This window comes from Balaenoptera borealis (assembly GCF_965194805.1).
Source record: "Balaenoptera borealis genome assembly, chromosome: 5".
Lineage (NCBI taxonomy): Eukaryota > Metazoa > Chordata > Mammalia > Artiodactyla > Balaenopteridae > Balaenoptera > Balaenoptera borealis.
In genome coordinates, this window is record NC_138862.1 from 3,044,970 (window position 1) to 3,065,272 (window position 20,303).

At 53.5% G+C, this 20,303-nt stretch overlaps 1 protein-coding gene across 5 annotated transcripts in view; it reads left to right on the forward strand.

Moving 5' to 3' along the window:
* CBS (cystathionine beta-synthase) overlaps positions 1–19,164 on the forward strand; it is a 30,838-nt gene extending 11,674 nt beyond the window's left edge. For all 5 annotated transcript variants that reach the window (XM_082393059.1, XM_082393058.1, XM_082393055.1 and 2 more), the window contains 10 exons: positions 119–188; positions 1,460–1,551; positions 2,318–2,443; positions 2,959–3,043; positions 3,367–3,472; positions 10,976–11,053; positions 11,232–11,366; positions 12,076–12,184; positions 16,296–16,380; positions 18,307–19,164. In XM_082393059.1, coding sequence (XP_082249185.1) covers positions 119–188; positions 1,460–1,551; positions 2,318–2,443; positions 2,959–3,043; positions 3,367–3,472; positions 10,976–11,053; positions 11,232–11,366; positions 12,076–12,184; positions 16,296–16,380; positions 18,307–18,452 — 1,032 coding nt within the window. In that variant the 3' untranslated portion in view covers positions 18,453–19,164. The remainder of the gene's footprint in view (positions 1–118; positions 189–1,459; positions 1,552–2,317; positions 2,444–2,958; positions 3,044–3,366; positions 3,473–10,975; positions 11,054–11,231; positions 11,367–12,075; positions 12,185–16,295; positions 16,381–18,306) is intronic.
* Positions 19,165–20,303: the final 1,139 nt, after the last annotated feature.

A 20,303-nucleotide genomic window follows, 5' to 3' on the forward strand; every position in this document is an offset into this window, starting at 1 on the left:
TCCCTGAGCTGCCGGGATCCTCTCTGGCTTGCACTGAGCTGCTTGCCTGGTGCCCTGTGGCTGCTGCCGGTTCTGTGCCTTGACTTCAACATGACTCCTTTGCTCTCTTTCCTTGCAGTATCGCAATGCCAGCAACCCTCTCGCTCACTACGACATCACGGCCGAGGAGATCCTGCAGCAGTGTGACGGTGTATACTTCTAACCCTGCTTTCCATCTTGACTGGGAGTGTACAAGTCACTTACCCGCTCCTTCGTAAACTCCTATTAATCCTTCAAAACCCAGCTCAAATGTCCCCTCTCCGTGAAGTGCTTTCTAGAGCATTTCCCTAGAGCGGTTTCCTCCCTCTGTTGTGCCCTCTTGGACTTTGCCCGTGCCTCTCCTATAGCACCAAACATATCATGTGGTGTATTTGTTTACCTAGCAGCCTTTCCTCTAGACCTGTAGGAGCTCTTGAGTGCAGGGAACAAGGGTGTCCCAGGCTGGTGCTGGGCTCACAGCTGGGGCTTCACGTTGCTGAACGGCACTTGGCCTCAAGCCCCAGCCTGGGCACTGAATTCAACACTGGGGTTTTCTCATCTGCAGAACTGGGGTGGTGGCATCTGCAATTAGCTTACTCTGTACAGACATGAGGCTGCTTGGAACCTCTCCGCACAGTTGGTGCCAAGGCCAAGGGGGTTGCGATGTTTTCTGACGGGCTGTTTCCCTAAGAGGTCTTCGGGAAGAGTTGCCAGGGGCTTGGCACCCCTGGCTTCCTGTTTGGAGCCTGGCGTTAGCTTCAGTGCCCTCGTTCCGTGCCCAGGAGCGAGGCAGCAAAGTCCAGGCATTTGCTCGCCCAGGTTTTATGTGTGAGAATCCTCTCATTTGGTAAAAACAGCCTTTCTGCCTCGGCACGGGTGCCCGCGCTGACTTGTCTGCAGGTGCCTGAGCTGGCCACCGGGCACTGAGAGAGCCCAGACGATGTCTGAGCCAAGCTGAGCGGCTTAGTCTGGTTCCTTTGATAATTCAGTTCACTTTTCCACGTCGTCTGAACCAAACAGCTTAAGAAAGCTTGTGAAGAGCCTCCCTGGGCTCAGCCCTCAGCCACCTGGGGCCCACCTCCTGCAGGAAGTCACCTCGTGCACGATTCACGACAAATAGGGATTTCAGGGACTGGCTGCCGTTTAGCCTTAAATGGGGCTCCCTGGGGCCCTGTTACTGTGACTGCGCCTTAAAGATGAAGGACTGCGATGAGAGGCTTTAAATTTGAGAACAGGTTTGCTTTTGCCCTTTTTGATAACTTGCCTTCGTTATGGTTGAGGACCTTCTTGCTTCTTCTTAAGAGTGGAGGGCCAAGCAGAAACTAACACACCATTGTAAAGCAATTATACTCCAATAAAGATGCTCAAAAAAAAAAAAAGAGTGGGGGTCGGCCGCTCCTGCCTGAGGATGTTCTCCCTGACATGCCTTCTCCCCTGTCAGGGAGGCTGGACATGCTGGTGGCGTCGGCGGGCACGGGGGGCACCATCACGGGCATCGCCAGGAAGCTGAAGGAGAAGTGCCCTGGATGCCAGGTGAGGGGCTGCGAGGGCGCCACCCTGCCCCGCCCAGGAGAGCTGGGCCTGGACGTGTGCGCGTTTCCCACCTGCGGCCTGAACTGCGGCTGGAGGCTTAACTGTCAGGCTCCTTGGCCTTGGGCCCACAGAGTGGCCTCTGCTTTAGAGCTGGAAGTTCCCATTTCTGACACTTCTGCGTAGACGGCCTTGCACCTTATATTGGTGGGGTATACCTGTGCCTGCCCGGGAGATAAAGGACCCAGCAACCTGGACGCCCAGATGAGCTGGGGGTGGGAGAGTCCATTTGGGTGGCCTCCAAGGGTCATTCCAGAAGCCGAGAGCTCTCAGGTTCAGGTCCTACCACTGCCCCACCGGGGCTCTGAGAGTAGGGGAGGGGCACCTGAGCCTGGGGAGGGGCTCAGAGAGACCCCCACTGGAGGTGCCGAGCGCACCCTTCCTCTCTGCCCATTTCTCCGCCGTCCAGGAGAGGTCAGTCCTAGCACCCCCCTCGCCCCAGGCTCCCGCTGTCCCAGGGCGTCTCTTGGGGCTGTCCTGGGGCACCCTGCGCAGGAGGAGCTTTCCAGGACGCCACTTCCCCCAGCCTCATGCTGCCCCCTTGAGTGCCCTGAGCTGGACATTTATTTACCTCGTGATCTCCCAGCGCCCGGGCCTGGGTTTGTGGGTTTCGAGCCTCGTGCCCGAGGTCCGGGAACGGGGCCCGCGCCCTGATGACAGCCGGGTGCGTCCAGGTGAGACTTGAGCCCTAAGGCTGCCCACTCTGCAGATCATCGGGGTGGACCCCGAAGGCTCCATCCTCGCAGAGCCCGAGGAGCTGAACCAGACGGAGCAGCTGGCCTACGAGGTGGAAGGGATCGGCTACGACTTCATCCCCACCGTGCTGGACCGGACGGTAGGCGGGGCGGCAGTGACAAGCCCAGCCCTCAGGCCACACCCTGACGAGCGTGTGCCACGGCCCTGTTGAGCAGACACGGAGGCCGTTGGGGGGTGGCGGGTGGCACAGACCGCCCGGCAGAGGGAGGGAGCCGGGTGGCTGGAGGGGGTAAGCAGGCCGACGTGGGAGAGCTAAGGACCCCAGAGAAGGCTCCTTTTAAGGACCCTAAAGGATGCTTCGGTCAGGGACCTACCCTAGAAGTGTGGCCCTGCAGTGGGGCTGGTGGGTGGCTTTACTGGCCACGTGCACAGTGTGCTGGACCCGGGGGGAGGGGCTGGGGCGCGATCTAGGTCTGCAGATGAGTCCCGGATCCCAGGCGAGGGGCTGGGCCGCATCCCTGCAGAGTCACGGCCTCCTGGACCGAGGTCCTCTGTGAGGCTGCAACCTGGGCGGTGGTCCCCACGCCCGCCACATGCCCGCTGCCCAGCGCCCGGAGCTGCCCGGCCTGACCGCCCGCCCTCGGCCCCCCGCAGGTGGTAGACAGGTGGTTCAAGAGCAACGACGAGGATGCCTTCGCCTTCGCCCGCATGCTGATCGCGCAGGAGGGGCTGCTGTGCGGTGAGTGGGGCGCCGGGCGCTCGCCCTCTGCCCGCTGCTGGTCCGGCGCCTGAAGGACACCCTCGCTCTGGGGCTGCCCGGCCCACCTGCACGCCACCTGCTGCAGGGCTTGGAGGTTCTGTGTGAGGGTTTGGTCGTGACACTCGGTGGTAACGAGGAGAATGCGGGTGGACAGAGAGAAGCGGGGGTCCTCCCAGCACCCCGAGCCCGGCCCCTCCCCCGAGGACCCCCCAGAGCGTGTTCGGGCGTGCACACACACTCGCATGCGCACGCGCATCGCACGCCCCCGCCCCCGGCGGGTCTGACCCCGACCCTCCCGGCAGGCGGCAGTGCCGGCAGTGCCATGTCGGTGGCCGTGAAGGCCGCCCAGGAGCTGAGGGAGGAGCAGCGCTGCGTGGTGATCCTGCCGGACTCTGTGCGGAACTACATGTAAGGAGCACTCCCCCCGGCCCCTCGGCTTCCCGCGCTCCGCCTCCCAAGCGCCTGTGCCGGCCCTGCTCCCCGCCAGGCCTCCCCTGAGGCCCGGCAGCCGGAGGGAGGGAGCGTGGGGGTCTGTGAGGCCGCGGGGGACGAGGAGGAGGACGTAGCCGCCCTAAGAACGCCTCCCCACCCCCGGCTGCAGGGAGCACCGGCTCTGCTGCTTCACTCACACTCCAGCCCCAACCTGGCGAGACCCAGGCTGGGGTCGGTGGCCCGGGGACGGGCTGTGGGATGTCTGCCTGGCGGCCTCCGAGGCCCCTTCGAGTCCGATGGTGCTGAGTATCTGCACACCTGCCCAGGCGGCAGCTTGCAGCCTCCTGCTTCCAATTCCCGTCCTCGGGGCCGACGGCCCCTGTCTGGGGCCACCGGCCGAAAGAGCCAGGGTTGCTGTATGGGAACAAGGGCACAGGGGGCTAGAGACCTCCCCCACGGACCCGCGGGCTTCCTCCCTGGCCCAGGAGTGGCAGGTTACATCCCTCGGGTGAGCTCAGCCGCTCCTGGTGGGCGCCCGTTCCAGCAGAGGGTGAGTCACGTCTGGGTGTCCACTGCCGGGTTGCCCTAAGCATGGCCGTACACTCACACCACAGAGTGCATGAGGACGGCCATCTCCCCGTGTGCCGGGCCAGCCTGCTGTGTGTGCACACGCCTGCCTGCGTGTGTGAGAGAGAAATGGCGGGAGTGTGAGTGAATGATCATGTCTCGGGCATGCGCGTCTAGGCTGGGGGGCTGTGGATCCTCTCTGCTCCCCACTTTGTTGGTCCTTGTCTGCCTTTTTTTTTTTTAACATCTTTATTGGAGTATAATTGCTTCACAATGGTGTGTTAGTTTCTGCTGTATACCAAAGTGAATCAGCTATACATATACATATATCCCCATATCTCCTCCCTCTTGCATCTCCCTCCCACCCTCCCTCTCCCACCCCTCTAGGTGGTCACAAAGCACCGAGCTGATCTCCCTGTGCTATGCAGCTGCTTCCCGCTAGCTATCTATTTTACGTTTGGTAGTGTGTATATGTCCATGCCACTCTCTCACTTCGTCCCAGCTTACCCTTCCCCCTCCCCGTGTCCTCAAGTCCATTCTCTACGTCTGCATCTTTATTCCTGTCCTGCTCCTAGGTTCTTCAGAAACTTTTTTTTTTTTTTTTTTAGATTCCATATATATGTGTTAGCATACGGTATTTGTTTTTCTCTTTCTGACTTACTTCCCTCCGTATGACAGACTCTAGGTCCTTCCACCTCACTACAAATAACTCAATTTCTTTTCTTTTTATGGCTGAGTAATATTCCATTGTATATATGTGCCACATCTTCTTTCTCCATTCATCTGTCGATGGACACTTAGGTTGCTTCCATGTCCTGGCCATTGTAAATAGCGCTGCAGTGAAGATTGTGGTACATGACTCTTTTTGAATTATGGTTTTCTCAGGGTATATGCCCAATAGTGGGATTGCTGGGTCATATGGTAGTTCTGTTTTTAGTTTTTTAAGGCACCTCCATACTGTTCTCCATAGTAGCTGTATCCATTTACATTCCCACCAACAGTGCAAGAGGGTTCCCTTTTCTCCACACCCTCTCCAGTATTTGTTGTTTGTAGATTTTTTGATGATGGCCATTCTAACCAGTGTGAGGTGATATTTAATTGTAGTTTTGATTTGCATTTCTCTAATGATTAGTGATGTTGAGCCTCCTTTCATGTTTGTTGGCAATCTGTATATCTTTGGAGAAATGTCTGTTTAGGTCTTCTGCCCATTTTTGGTTTGGGTTGTTTGTTTTTTTCATATTAAGCTGCATGAGCTGCTTGTATATTTTGGAGATTAATCCTTTGTCAGTTGCTTCGTTTGCAAACATTTTCTCCCATTCTGAGGGTTGTCTTTTCGTCTTGTTTTTCATTTCCTTTGCTGTGCAAAAGCTTTTAAGTTTCATTAGGTCCAATTTGTTTATTTTTGTTTTTATTTCAATTTCTCTAGGAGGTGGGTCAAAAAGCATCTTGCTGTGATTTATGTCATAGAGTGTTCTACCTATGTTTTCCTCTAAGAGTTTGATAGTGTCTGGCCTTACATTTAGGTCTTTAATCCATTTTGAGTTTATTTTTGTATATGGTGTTAGGGAGTGTTCTAATTTCATTCTTTCACATGTAGCTGTCCAGTTTTCCCATTACCACTTATTGAAGAGGCTGTCTTTTCTCCATTGTATATTCTTGCCTCCTTTATCAAAGATAAGGTGACCATGTGTGCGTGGGTTTATCTCTGGGCTTTCCGTCCTGTGCCATTGATCTATATTTCTGTTTTTGTGCCAGTACCATACTGTCTTGATGACTGTAGCTTTGCAGTATAGTCTGAAGTCCGGGAGCCTGATTCCTCCAGCTCCGTTTTTCTTTCTCAAGATTGCTTTGGCTCTTCAGGGTCTTTTGTGTTTCCATACAAATTGTGAAATTTTTTGTTCTAATTTTGTGAAAAATGCCATTGGTAATTTGATAGGGATTGCACAGAATCTGTAGATTGCTTTGGGCAGTATAGTCATTTTCACAGTGTTGATTCTTCCAATCCAAGAATATGGTATATCTCTCCATCTGTTTTATCATCCTTAATTTCTTTCATCAGTGGCTTATAGTTTTCTGCATACAGGTCTTCTGTCTCCTTAGGTAGGTTTATTCCTAGGTATATAATTCTTTTTGTTGCAATGGTAAACGGGAGTGTTTCCTTAATTTCTCTTTCAGATTTTTCATCATTATTGTATAGGAATGCAAGAGATTTCTGAGCATTAATTTTGTATCCTGCTAGTTTACCAAATTCATTGATTAGCGCTAGTAGTTTTCTGGTAGCATCTTTAGGATTCCCTATGTATAGTATCATGTCATCTGTAAACAGTGACAGTTTTACGTCCTCTTTTCTGATTTGGATTCCTTTTCTTTCTTTTTTGTCTCTGATTGCTGTGGCTAAAACTTCCAAAACTATGTTGAATAATAGTGGTGAGAGTGGGGCAACCTTGTCTTGTTCCTGATCTTAGTGGAAATGGTTTCAGTTTTTCACCATTGAGAACGATGTTGGCTGTGGGTTTGTCATATATGGCCTTTATTATGTTGAGGTAAGTTCCCTCTGTGGCTACTTTCTGGAGAGTTTTTATCATATATGGGTGTTGAGTTTTGTCAAAAGCTTTTTCTGCATCTATTGAGATTTTCATATGGTTTTTATCCTTCAATTTGTTAATATGGTGTATCACATGGTTTGATTTGCGTATATTGAAGAATACTTGCATTCCTGGGATAAACCCCACTTGATCATGGTGTATGATCCTTTTAATGTGCTGTTGGATTCTGTTTGCTAGTATTTTGTTGAGGACTTTTGCATCTATGTTCATCAGTGATCTTGGCCTGTAGTTTTCCTTCTTTGTGACATCTTTGTCTGGTTTTGGTATCAGGGTGATGGTGGCCTCGTAGAATGAGTTTGGGAGTGTTCCTCCCTCTGCTATATTTTGGAAGAGTTTGAGAAGGATAGGTGTTAGCTCTTCTCTAAATGTTTGATAGAATTCACCTGTGAAGCCATGTGGTCCTGGGCTTTTGTTTGTTGGAAGATTTTTAATCACAGTTTCAATTTCAGTGCTTGTGATTGGTCTGTTTATATTTTCTATTTCTTCCTGGTTCAGTCTCGGAAGGTTGTGCATTTCTAAGAATCTGTCCATTTCTTCCAGGTTGTCCATTTTATTGGCATATAGTTGCTTGTAGTAATCTCTCATGATCCTTTGTATTTCGTCAATGTCAGTTGTTACTTCTCCTTTTTCATTTCTAATTCTGTTGATTTGAATCTTCTCCCTTTTTTTCTTGATGAGTCTGGATAATGGTTTAACAATTTTGTTTATCTTCGCAAAGAACCAGCTTTTAGTTTTATTGATCTTTGCTTTCATTTCCTTCATTTCTTTTTCATTTATTTCTGATCTGATCTTTATAATTTCTTTCCTTCTGCTAACTTCGGGGTTTTTTTGTTCTTCTTTCTCTAATTGCTTTAGGTGTAAGGTTAGGTTGTTTATTTGAGATTTTTCCTGTTTCTTGAGGTAGGATTGTATTGCTATAAATTTCCCCCTTAGAACTGCTTTTGCTGCATCCCATAGGTTTTGGGTCATCGTGTTTTCATTGTCATTTGTTTCTAGGTATTTTTTGATTTCCTCTTTGATTTCTTCAGTGATTTCTTGGTTATTAAGTAGTGTATTGTTTAGCCTCCATGTGTTTGTATTTTTTACAGTGTTTTTCCTGTAGTTGATATCTAGTCTTATAACATTGTGGTCAGAAAAGATACTTGATACCATTTCAATTTTCTTAAATTTACCAAGGCTTGATTTGTGACCCAAGATATGATCTATCCTGGAGAATGTTCCATGAACACTTGAGAAGAAAGTGTATTCTGTTGTTTTTGGATGGAATGTCCTATAAATATCGATTAAGTGCATCTTGTTTAATGTAGCATTTAAAGCTTGTGTTTCCTTATTGATTTTCATTTTGGATGATCTGTCCATTGGTGAAAGTGGGGTGTTAAGTCCCCTACTGTGATTGTGTTACTGTCGATTTCCCGTTTTATGGCTGTTAGCATTTGCCTTACGTATTGAGGTGCTCCTGTGTTGGGTGCATAAATATTTACAATTGTTTTATCTTCTTGTTAGATTGATCCCTTGATCATTATGTAGTGTCCTTCTTTGTCTCTTGTAATAGTCTTTATTTCAAAGTCTATTTTGTCTGATATGAGAATTGCTACTCCAGCTTTCTTTTGATATCTATTTGCATGGAATATCTTTTTCCATCCCCTCACTTTCAGTCTATATGTGTCCCTGGGTCTGAAGTGGGTCTCTTGTAGACAGCATATATACGGGTCTTGTTTATGGATCCATTCAGCCAGTCTGTGTCTTTTGGTTGGAAAATTTAATCCATTTACATTTAAGGTAATTATCAATATGTATGTTCCTATTACCATTTTCTTATTTGTTTTGGGTTTGTTATTGTAGGTCTTTCCCTTCTCTTGTGTTTCCTGCCTAAAGAAGCTCCTTTAGCATTTGTTGTAAAGCTGGTTTGGTGGTGCTGAATTCTCTTAGCTTTTGCTTGTCTGTAAAGGTTGTAATGTCTCTGTCGAATCTGAATGAGATCCTTGCTGGGTAGAGTAATCTTGGTTGTGGGTTTTTCCCTTTCATCACTTTAAATATGTCCTGCCACTCCCTTCTGGCTTGCAGAGTTTCTGCTGAAAGATCAGCTGTTAACCTTATGGGGATTCCCTTGTATGTTATTTGTTGTTTTTCCCTTGCAGCTTTTAATATTTTTTCTTTGTATTTAATTTTTGATAGTTTGATTCATATGTGTCTTGGCGTGTTTCTCCTTGGATTTATCCTGTATGGGACTCTCTGTACTTCCTGGACTTGATTGACTATTTCCTTTCCCATATTAGGGAAGTTTTCAATTATAATCTCTTCAAATATTTTCTCAATCCCTTTCTTTTTCTCTTCTTCTTCCGGGACCCCTATAATTCGAATGTTGGTGTGTTTAATGTTGTCTCAGAAGTCTCTGACACTGTCCTCCATTCCTTTCATTCTTTTTTCTTTATTCTGCTCTGTGGTAGTTATTTCCAGTATTTTATCTTCCAGGTCACTTATCCATTCTTTTGCCTCAGTTATTCTGCTATTGATCCCTTCTAGAGAATTTTTAATTTCGTTTATTGTGTTGTTCATCACTGTTTGTTTGCTCTTTAGTTCTTCTAGGTCCTTATTAAACATTTCTTATATTTTCTCCATTCTATTTCCAAGATTTTAGATCATCTTTACTCTCATTACTCTGAATTCTTTTTCAGATAGACTGCCTATTTCCTCTTCATTTGTTTGGTCTGGTGGGTTTTTACCTTGCTCCTTCATCTGCTGCGTGTTTCTCTGTCTTCTCATTTTGCTGAACTTACTGTGTTTGGGGTCTCCTTTTCGCAGGCTGCAGGTTCGTAGTTCCTGTTGTTTTTGGTGTCTGCCCCCAGTGGCTAAGGTTGGTTCAGTGGGTCATGTAGCCTTCCTGGTGGAGGGGACTAGTGCCTGTGTTCTGGTGGATGAGGCTGGATCTTGTCTTTCTGGTGGGCAGGACTGCGTCTGGCGGTGTGTTTTGGGGTGTCTGTTAACTTATGATTTTAGGCAGCCTCTCTGCTAATGGATGGGGTTGTCTTCCTGTGTTGCTAGTTGTTTGGTATGTGGTGTGCAGCACTGAAGCTTGCTGGTCATTGAGTGGAGCTGGATCTTAGTGTTGAGACGGATATCTCTGGGAGAGCTCTCGCCGATTGATATTACGAAGGGCCGGGAGGTCTCTGATGGACCACTGTTCTGAACTTGGTTCTCCCACCTCAGAGGCTCAGGCCTGACACTCGGCCGGAGCACCAAGACCCTGTCAGCCACATGGCTGGTGAGGATCAACAACTCTGCTTGCCCTCTGGGCTTCAGTTTCCTCACCCATAAACCGGAGTCATGCTGGGCTTTCAACGGGTCTTCCCTCCAAGCCTGCCCCTCTAGCTCCAGGCCTAAGCTGCTATTTGTCAGGTGCTTTCTCATCTGCCTTTTTAGGGCAGGTCTCTGGCAGACCCCAAGGCCTGGTCTGGTGTCCTCTGACCCCAGGTGGGATGGGGTCCCTCATCCCCCTCTGCCAGAGCAGACATGAGGACAGCCAGGGAAGAGGCCACCCAGGAGCCCCGAGGGGACATGATGGCACAGGATCCGGGACAGAACTGTTACCCACCTGGGTTCTTGGACTCTTTAATCAATAGAAATTAATAAGAGGCGAGACAAGAAATTCAGGCAAGGCTTTATTGGGACTCATTCTGCAGCAGGCGGGAGTGAAAACAAGTAACAGGTTCCCTTGCTCACTCGCTGAGGAGGGGGTGAGCTGGTCCCTTAAGTGGGGTGAGGGTAGGGGTCGGTCCAGGGGTCAGGGCTGGAGGGGTGCCTTCGGTGGTCTGCCCACCCCTTTGTGGTGCTGTGTACATGGGGCATTTGCAGTACCCTGCTTTTGCTTGCAGCAACTCAGAAGTGGCAGTTAAGTTTTTGGTCTTTTTGTATCTTGTTTTATCCTTAATTTGCCCCAACTGTGCATGCATGCTGTTATTTTTAGTCCCTCATAGTTTCTTTGTATCTGTTGCTTGAGAAGACGGTTGTCCAGGTGCAAGCACTGCAGCAAAGGGTCCCAGGTCCCAGTGTACCACAGAACCTTCTGCTGTGCTCTGAGCTCATTCAGCCCTGGTTGACCAGATGCCCCCGTCGACCACAGTTCCCTAGGGGGACTTTCTGGAATCTGGCTCTCAGGCCTCTTCGTGGAGCCTCCAGCCAGCCCCTTTGGGGTCTCTGCTGGACCATGGGGTCTGGGGAGGGATGCTGGGCTTTCTCTTTCTGAGAACCTCCACCCTCAGTGTGGGCAGGGGTGGTGGTGAGACCCTGGTGATTTCTGGTGCCGCAGGTCCAAGTTCCTGAGCGACAGGTGGATGCTGCAGAAGGGCTTCATGAAGGAGGAGGACCTCTTGGTGAAGAAGCCATGGTGAGGACGCCTCTGAGCAGAGATCTCTCCCCGACCACACGCGTGTGGCTCGGGACTTGCGTGCCTGGTACCCAGGGCACGTGTGCTGTCCTGCACCTGGCTGGGCGCCCCTGCGGTCTCCCTGTCCTGGACTCGGCCTCCCGGTTCACAGCCTCCCTGCCCCACCCTCTTCCTGCAGGTGGTGGCACCTCCGAGTTCAGGAGCTGAGCCTGTCGGCCCCGCTGACGGTGCTGCCCACAGTCACCTGTGAGCACACCATCGAGATCCTCCGGGAGAAGGGCTTCGACCAGGCGCCCGTGGTGGACGATTCGGGGTCAGTCTCAGCCTCCATCCAGAGCTCTGCCCTCTGGGCCCTGCTGGGCGCCTCCAGCCTGTGCCCCACACTGCTCTGTGTCGGCGGTGCTGGACGGGGCAGCCCAGTGGACCCCACAGCTGGCCGGCTGGCCTTGGTCACTTTGCACTCAGATGCTCAGAGCATTGGACGGCTGGTCCCTGAGCACCGGCCAGGATGGGGGCTGCTCGTGTTAACCCTTTGGGCTTCAATGCCTGGGTCCCAGCCCACTGCACCCAGCATGTGCACAGGAGGCCGGTGTAGGGTCCTGCCCTGGCTCTGGGCATGTGCCTGACAGTGGAAGGCCGTGACAGACGTGCCCTGGTGACAGTGACCCACCGTCAGGGCTCTCCCGGGACTGTCCCAATTCTAGCACCGAAAGTCCCATGTCCCAGGACACTGGCCAGCTGGTCACCCTTGACACCTGTCAGAATGGAGATGCCCAGGGGGCTCACTGGTTTACCGTTCCCTGCACTGGACGGTCAGCTCCAAGGGCGGGGTGTTTGGTCACTGCTGTGCTCCTGCCACACAGAGACCCTGGGCAGATAATGGTTGATTCTAAGAGGAGTTCTGGGTTTGACCCCGAGGGTGGCTGTGCTGGATTCTGCTGTCTTGGCAGGGGGTGGGGTGGCGTGTGGAGAGCGCGGGAGAGGCACCCGTGCTGACTCCTGCCCCGTCCCCGCTTCCCCAGGGTGATCCTGGGGATGGTGACCCTGGGGAACATGCTGTCGTCCCTGCTCGCGGGGAAGGTTCAGCCATCGGACCAAGTTCGAAAAGTCATCTACAAGCAGTTCAAACAGGTACGAGCCCCGCGAGGCCTGAGCAGTCAGTGCTGAGACCAGCTCTGTCCCGGGAGGCAGGGCCGCGCGTCCCTCGCCCCGACCCTTGACACCACCCCAGACCCCATCAGACCCCTAAATCGGAGAATTCGCCCCAGCTTCACAAAGCGAGAAGCCCCAGGTGGGGAAAGGCCAGCATTGGTGAGGGCTCACCCACGCCCATACTTTGGCAATGCCTGTGGTCACTGGCAAGCCCAGGGACCGTCATCCCAGCCGAGCCGGGCATCTGCCAGCGTGACCATTCCCAGAGCACTGGGCCCTGATTTTGTCCTGTGCACACGTCATTTAAGATCACCTGGCACGCCTAAGTATTTAATAAGAACTAGAACGTTCTGGGGGCTGAGCCGGGGCTGGTCAGACCCCGTGGTCATCCTGAGATGATGGCCACCCTGTGATGGGCCAGGACAGAGCTGACTGTGTCCCCGAGGGTGCCTGGGGTCAGGGCAGCCCCTCTCCCTGGTCTCCTGACATTCCACAACCCCTTTCTCCTCGGACCCCCAGTGAGTGGGAGTGGTGGGTCGCTGGCTGTCTCAAGCTTGAGAGGCTAGCAGGTGGAGCCCAAATCTAGGAATGGATTTGATTTTCCTTCTTCCCCACCCCACACGTAGCTGAAATGTCACCAGAATCTGTGTGTTTCTCCCTATATCCACCCCCCTGCCATCGCCTCTAGCGTGGTCCCTGCGCGGCCCCTCACTCCTGGCCCTAACTCTCTGCGGCTGGAGAGACCACAGGAGACGTGGGTGGGGTCTTGTCCCTCCCTGCCAAGCCCAGCCAGGGGGGTCCCGGCCCTGCGACCCCGGCTCCCTCCGCTCCTCCCGTCCTCCTGCGCTGGTTCTCAGACGGGCCGGTCCCTTCCTGCTGCCTTTGCACCAGCTGTCTCTGCTCTCCTGCCCCCCACCCCCCGTCCCCTCCTCTCGGCCTCTCTGACGCCCAGGCCCCGAGCACCTAGCACACGGGGTGTGTTCTTGGAGCACTTATTGCCCCCCAGTGCAGTGGAAGCTCCACGAGGCTATCCTGGCCCCCGTGGCCCCTGAGGGGGGAGCACAGGGCCCGGCGTCACATGCATGTGGGTGGCCAGCCAGGCTGAGCAGGGGCAACCTTTCCGCCCATGCCATTGCCCACCAGCATTTCTGGAAGTTTCTGCCCCTCCTCTTCCCTGCGTTGAGCTGAACATAGCGTGTCCCATTTGATGATTTTGAGATGAACACACACCCGCGAAACCACAGTCGAGAGTGAGCGTATCCATCCCCTCCCCCGCTTCTACCCCGGCTTCCTCTCCCCTCCCCGCACGTCTATCCTGTCCCGTAGACTGTGCGCCCTCCCCGGGCTCGTGCGCATATGCAGCCTCACCGTGTGTACCCTTGTCTGGCTTCTTTCATGCAGCAGAGTGTTGTGTTTTTTTTTTCTATATAAACTTTTTTATTTTATTTTATTTTATTTTTGGCTGCGTTGGGTCCCCATTGCTGCGTGCAGGCTTTCTCTAGTTGCGGCGAGCGGGGGCTACTCTTTGTTGCTGTGCGAGGGCTTCTCATTGCGGTGGCTTCTCTTGTTGCAGAGCACGGGCTCTAGGCGTGAGGGCTTCAGTAGTTGTGGCACGTGGGCTCAGTAGTTATGGCTCGCGGGCTATAGAGCGCAGGCCCAGTAGTTGTGGCGCACGGGCTTAGCTGCTCCGTGGCATGTGGGATCTTTCTGGACCAGGGCTCGAACCCGTGTCTCCTACATTGGCAGGCGGGTTCTTAACCACGGCGCCACCAGGGAAGCCCAGCAGAGTGTTTTATGTCCCTCCGAGGTGTGGTGTGCGTGCCGTCCACCCCTTCCCGTGCCTGAGTCCAGTTCTGTTGTGTCTCTGGCCTTTCCTGCTGATTCTCTGCTGTGCGCGCCCTTCCCTCCCCCGGGGAAGAGCTGAGCGCTCTAATGTTACCGAGTCCAAGCGCGCTCTGCTCGCCGCACGACGGGCCAGTAAATCGGGAGACGAGGTGCTGAGGCTAGGAATACGACTTTATTTGGAAAGCCAGCAGACCCAGAAGATGGCAGACTGATGTGTCAAAGAACCATCTTCTCGGGGTCTGGATGGCAGTTTCTTTCATAGAACAGAGAGGGAGAGGAGGTGAGGAAGTAAAGTAAAAAGGCCCTAAGATTTGCAAATATCCCCTGGAATGGCCAGCCTCGGGGAGGGGACGTGTTAATGTCTTCTTTCTTGCAGCCATCCACAGGTGGACAGCTCAGGATGCTTCCCTGAACAAAGGCACTTGGGTTTAACCTTCAGGCAGAGGGGCGGCGTTCCCCGAGGCAGGCTGTTCCATAGAGACAGTATCCTTTTAGCGAACAAAAGCAACGGGGAAGCAAAGGCTAAAGTAAAAGAAACAGATCCAGCATGTAGTCAGGATTGGCTCTTCCCTGTTCCACTAGGTCACCCCCCTTAGTGCCGAGGCTGACCTCCAGCCGCAGCCTTCCCCCGGGGTGTGGCCGAGCCCCAGTTCCCTGGGCTCTAGTGCCATCCAGACCCTCGGGGGTCTCGATGCCCTGCCACCGAGATGTTGGGTGGGGACCTGTGTGCCTGCTCTGCTCCAGGCACCAAGCCGTGGGTGTAAGCGGACACAGGACGTCCTTCAGCAGGGTCCCCGGCATCCCTGGTCCAGATAGTGTCCCAAGGAGAATGCGGCCCCGAGGAAGCCTGGGTGGGTCCTGTCTCCTGGGTACACCCTCCGCATCCAGGGCTGCCCCTTCCTGCCGCCACGGGGGTCTGGCCGCCGGCAGTGAGCAGCACGGGGAGGTCCCCATGGAGCTGTGGCGCCCCTTTCCATCCTATTCTCCCGGCGGAGAGGAGAAATCCTGACCCCCGTGGTCTACTGACCACGCCCAGCGTCTGACCTCATAAAGGCAAGCGTTGGGGGAAGTTGCTTCCACAGCCCAGGGCCGCTGTGTTGTGTACGGCTCAGCGTGCACTAGTGCTTGGCAGGCAGGTGGTGCCCAACCCTCCTTACACAGGTGAAGGCACCGCTGGCGCTTTTCCACTCACCCCGGAGCTTGCGTCCTCTCACAGGGAACTTGCCTCCATTGCCAGAGCCGAACTAGAAAGGGTTCCAGTGGGGCTAACAGCTTTGGAGATCACCTTGGGGTTTGAAAGATGGACCTAAGTGTCCTTTTTTTCTTTTTCTTGGAAGCTCTCATCATGTGTCTATTGAGCAGATGGCCCAGACTGGGCGCTCACCTTCCCCTCCCCTCACCACGCCCCGTACACCCGCCCCTCGCCACGCCCCGTACCACCGCCCCTCACCACGCCCCGTACCCCCGCCCCTCGCCACGCCCCGTACCCCCGCCCCTCGCCACGCCCCGTACCCCCTCCCCTCGCCACGCCCCGTACCACCACCCCTCGCCATGCCCCGTACCCCCGCCCCTCACCACGCCCCGTACCCCCTCCCCTCGCCACGCCCCGTACCCCCGCCCCTCACCACGCCCCGTACCCCCTCCCTCGCCACGCCCCGTACCACCGCCCCTTGCCACGCCCCTTACCCCCTCGCCACGCCCTGTACCCCCTCGCCTCACCACGCCCTGTACTGTTACATCTTGCACTGACGTAGGATTTGTTCCGATGGATGGTGAATATTACGCTGTTCGTAACTAAAGTCACTAGTTTACTGAGGGTTCAGTCTTTGGGTTCTGCAGCTCTGTGGGTTTTGACAAATGTACAGTGACCTGTACCCATTACAGCATCACACAGAGTAGTGTATGTGCCCCACGTGCCCTGGATCCCTGCACCCATTCCCCACTCCGTGAACCCTGCGACCGCCAATCTGCCTAGTTTTGCCTTTTCCAGAAATTCATAGAGGTGGAATCATACTGTGGGAAGCCGTCCTACTGGCTCTTTGCACTGAGTGATACATATGGACTCTTGCACGTCATCCAAATGTCCTTTCACGTGTGTCGAGTCTCGTTCAGTTTCGAAGTCAGCAAGACTCCAGAAGAACCTTCTGGAGGGACGCTAGCATCTCCTGCTGCCCTGTGCTCCTTTCCTCGGGCTCCAGCCAAGCTGGGCTGCCCTGGCGAGCACTGACCACGGCTTCTCTTCCAGATCCACCTGACAGACCCTCTGGGCAAGCTCTCGCACATCCTGGAGATGGACCACTTCGCCCTGGTGGTCCACGAGCAGATCCAGTGTAAGTGGGGCCCTCTGTGGGCTGGGGACTGGGGGGCGGGAGCAGGAGCCCTGTGGGGTGCTGGCCACCGGGCCCCCCGCCCCAGGCTTGTGTGTGCGCGCTTTCCTGCCGTGAGCTCACAGGGCATCTGGGAGCTGGAGGTGCTGATCCCCAGCCTTGGGTGCAGATCTCAGAGGGACCCCGCTATGGGCCAACCTGGGTACCGGCTCCCGGTGAGATCACAGGGCTTTATAACCTGCTCACAAAGCCTTTCCCGGGCCTCCTGGCCGCATCTCCAGAGGCCGGGGATGTCGTTCTGGTGCCGGGCGAGGACGAGGGTTATAGAAATCCCGAGAATTGGCGGGGGCCTTGGAGCCCGCCCTCCCGCCCACCGAGGGCTGGTCCCGGGGCCTGGGCCCCCCCATCTAACCCTCTCCCGTCCTTGGCTCCTCAGCGCGGGGCCTGGCCTTGGGCGTGGGGGGGACCTGCAGGTGTGTACGCCCCGCCCACCCCTCGAGCTGGGGAGCTGTGTGTGATCAGCATCGCAGCCTCCGAGTGACAAGGAGGGCGTCCAGGCCCCGGACCCCGAGCTTGGGAGGGAGGCTCCCCTTCTTGTGTCACACACTCGTGTTTGAACATCTGCACACCCTGACGTGGGATCCGGTTTCAGGGTCTGTAAATAAAGTTTCCTTTGACACTGCCCTGCCAGAAAGCACAGTCAGCGGCTGCTTTCGCGCTGTGTGGGCGGAGCTGAGGGGTCATAACAGAGACCGTACCGCCCTTTACAGAAAGTTTGCCGACCCGGCTCTGGCCAGCGTCTCCCGGGGGACCTGGAGACCGCTCCGACTGCCCGTCCCCGTGGGGCTCAGTGCTTCTCCAAAGCTGCCCCTTTGCCTAGAAGCCCCTCATCTCTTCTGGGTGCCCCTTGCTTTTTCCTGAGGTGCTCCGAGCCGGCCAGTAGGATGCCTGGCCTCTCTGTGACTCCAGCAGCCCACCCTGTGCGACCTCTGCCCTCAGAGGCGTGAGGGACAGGCAGGGCAGCGGGGTCTGGTGGAATGGGACGCTACCTGGGCATTTACCGCCTGCTGCTCAGCTCTGCCCGGCCCGCTGTGTGCTTCACGACAGCTGTCAGTCAGGGTTCTCCCAAGAAGCAGAACTAGTAGGATGTGTGTATACAGAGGTTTGCTGTGAGGAATGGCTTATAGGCCGGCAAGTCCCAAGACCCGCGGGGCTAGTGGCCAGGCTCACGACCCCAGGAGTCAATGTTTCCGAGTCCAAAGGCCGGACGTTTCCATCTTACTCGTGGTGGGTCAGCCCTTTTGTTCTATTCGGGCCTTCAACTGACTGGATGAGGCCCACCCACACTGGGGAGTGCAATCTGCTTTACTAGGTCCATCCAATCAAGAGTTGATCTCATCCAAAGACACCCAGAATGATGTTCGACCCAGTATTGGGGCACTCCATGGCCCAGTCGAGTTGAAATGTAAAATTAACCATCTCCATCACCCTCTCTGTCCTTGGGCAGCAGGGCAGGGGGCCAGGGGCCTGCGTTCATTCTAAGCCTGAGAGAAAGGCGTGGGTTTGAACACAGAACTGTAGGCCAGAGATGTGAGCCGGTGGTGTTGGGTGTGAGTAGGATTGGAATTTCATGCCACGACTCGGGCCTTGGGCCCCGGGGGGGACCACCGGCTGTTCTGAATGAATGCGACCCTCGGGCGTCCCTGGCGTGGCTCAGAGGGGTCAGGGCCCTGCTCTCTGCGGCTTCGCCCAAGTGGCTTGTGTTGGGAGGGGACGGCACTTGTGCTTGGGCTGCCAGGGCACACAGGTGCCCGTGGGCACGGGGCATCCTCCCCGCACACCCCCGCTACCCTGTGCCTGGGGGCGTGGCTGCCTCAGACCCGCTCCGTGTGGAGGCCCCTCTGAACCTGCGGCCTTGTCCCCCCTCAGACCACAGTCACGGGGAGTCCAGTAAGAGGCAGATGGTGTTCGGAGTCGTCACTGCCATCGACTTGCTGAACTTCGTGGCCGCCCGCGAGCGGAACCAGAAGACAAAGTCAGGAAGCGGAGGTGCCGGGGCCGCAGCCCAGCCCTGACCACCCCCCGAGGTTGCGCGGCTGTTCTCTTTTGCTTTCATAAACACTAAACAAACAAACACGTGATTTTTAGCCACCTGGCACTGGGCATCACTCTGTCACAATGGGTAGCAAGGATGCTTACTGCTTAGCCCGGGCCCAGCAGAGATGTTATAGTTTCCCGTCATTAACACTTGGCCACCGAAATGAATCTATTTATGATTTATTCGATTAGATGTGTTTTTCTTTAACTAACTTTCTCTTAAGATGTTTCAGCAAGCAAATCTTTTAAAAGAGAACTCAGCCAGGCGGATGGACCCCTGCCATGACTGGGGTAGGGGGACTGAAGGCCGAGGCCAGTGCCTTTCCCGGGAGTCCAGAGGCGGGAGCAGAAGAATGGGGCCCAGGAAGCGTGGGTCGGTGCCGTGGCCCTTCTCTCAGCAGCGTGGTCCACTTGGGGATGGGTTGGTTGGAGTGGCTTGAGTGTTTGGGGTTTTTTAATTGAGGTGAAATCCACTTAACCTAAAATGATCAGTTTTTAAATGTGTAATTCAGTAGCGTTTATTAGAGGTCATCCAGCCACCACCTCTGTCGAGTTCCAGAACATTTCATCCCCCCGTTAAGCAGTCACTCCCCTCTCCCCTCCTCTCCTGGCACCCACTACTCTGCTTTCCATCCCCATGGATTTACCTGTTTTGGATATTTCATATAAAAAGAATCATACAATCTGTGACCTTTCGTGTCTGGCTTATTTCACTTGCCTGATGTTTTTGAGATTCATTCACACTGTAGCATGAATCGGTCCTTCATTTTTGTGGCTGAACAGTATTCCTTATCGGATAGACCACATTTTGTTTATCCATCATCAGTTGATGGACATTTGGGTTGTTTCCACTCTTGGGCTGTTGTGACTAGTAGTGCTGTGCACCTTCGTGTACAGGGATTTGTTTGATCACCTGTTTTCAGTTCTTTTGGTTATATACCCAGGACTGGAATTGCTGGGCCACGTGATAATTCCATGATTAATTTTTTGGGGAGCCACCAAATTGTGTTCCACGGTCGCACCATTTTACATCCCCACCAGCAGTGCATGAAGGTTCCAGTTGCTGCACATCCTCACCAACACTTTCTTTCTGGGTTTTGTTTTTTATAGCCATGATAGTGGGTGTAAAGTGTTACCTCACTGTGGTTTTGATTTGCATTTCCTTAATGACTAATGATATTGAGCATCTTTTCATGTGCTTGTTTGGTCATTTGTGTATCTTCTTTGGAGAAATGTCTATTCAAGTCCTTTGCCCATTTTAAAATTGAGTTGTTTGCCTTTTGTTGTTCAGTTGTAGAAATTCTTTATATATTCTGGATACTAGAGCCTTATCAGACATGTGATTTGCAAATATTTTCTCCCATTCTGTGGGGTATCTGTCCTCTTTCTTGATGATGACCTTTGGTGTACAACAGTGTTTTGTTTTTGATGATGTTCAATTTATCTGTTTTTTCCTTTTGTTTCGCTTTTGGTATTATATCCTTGCCAATCCAAGGTCGTGTTTTCTTCTAAGAGTTTTATAGTTTTAGCTATTACGTTTAGTTCATTGATCCTTTTTTTTTTAAATTTATTTATTTATTTATTTATTTTTGGCCGTGTTGGGTCTTCGTTTCTGTGCAAGGGCTTTCTCTAGTTGTGGCAAGCGGGGGCCACTCTTCATCGCGGTGTGCAGGCCTCTCACTATCGCGGCCTCTCTTGTTGCGGAGCACAGGCTCCAGACGCGCAGGCTCAGTAATTGTTGCTCACGGGCCCAGTTGCTCCGCGGCATGTGGGATCTTCCCAGACCAGGGCTCGAACCCGTGTCCCCTGCATTAGCAGGCAGATTCTCA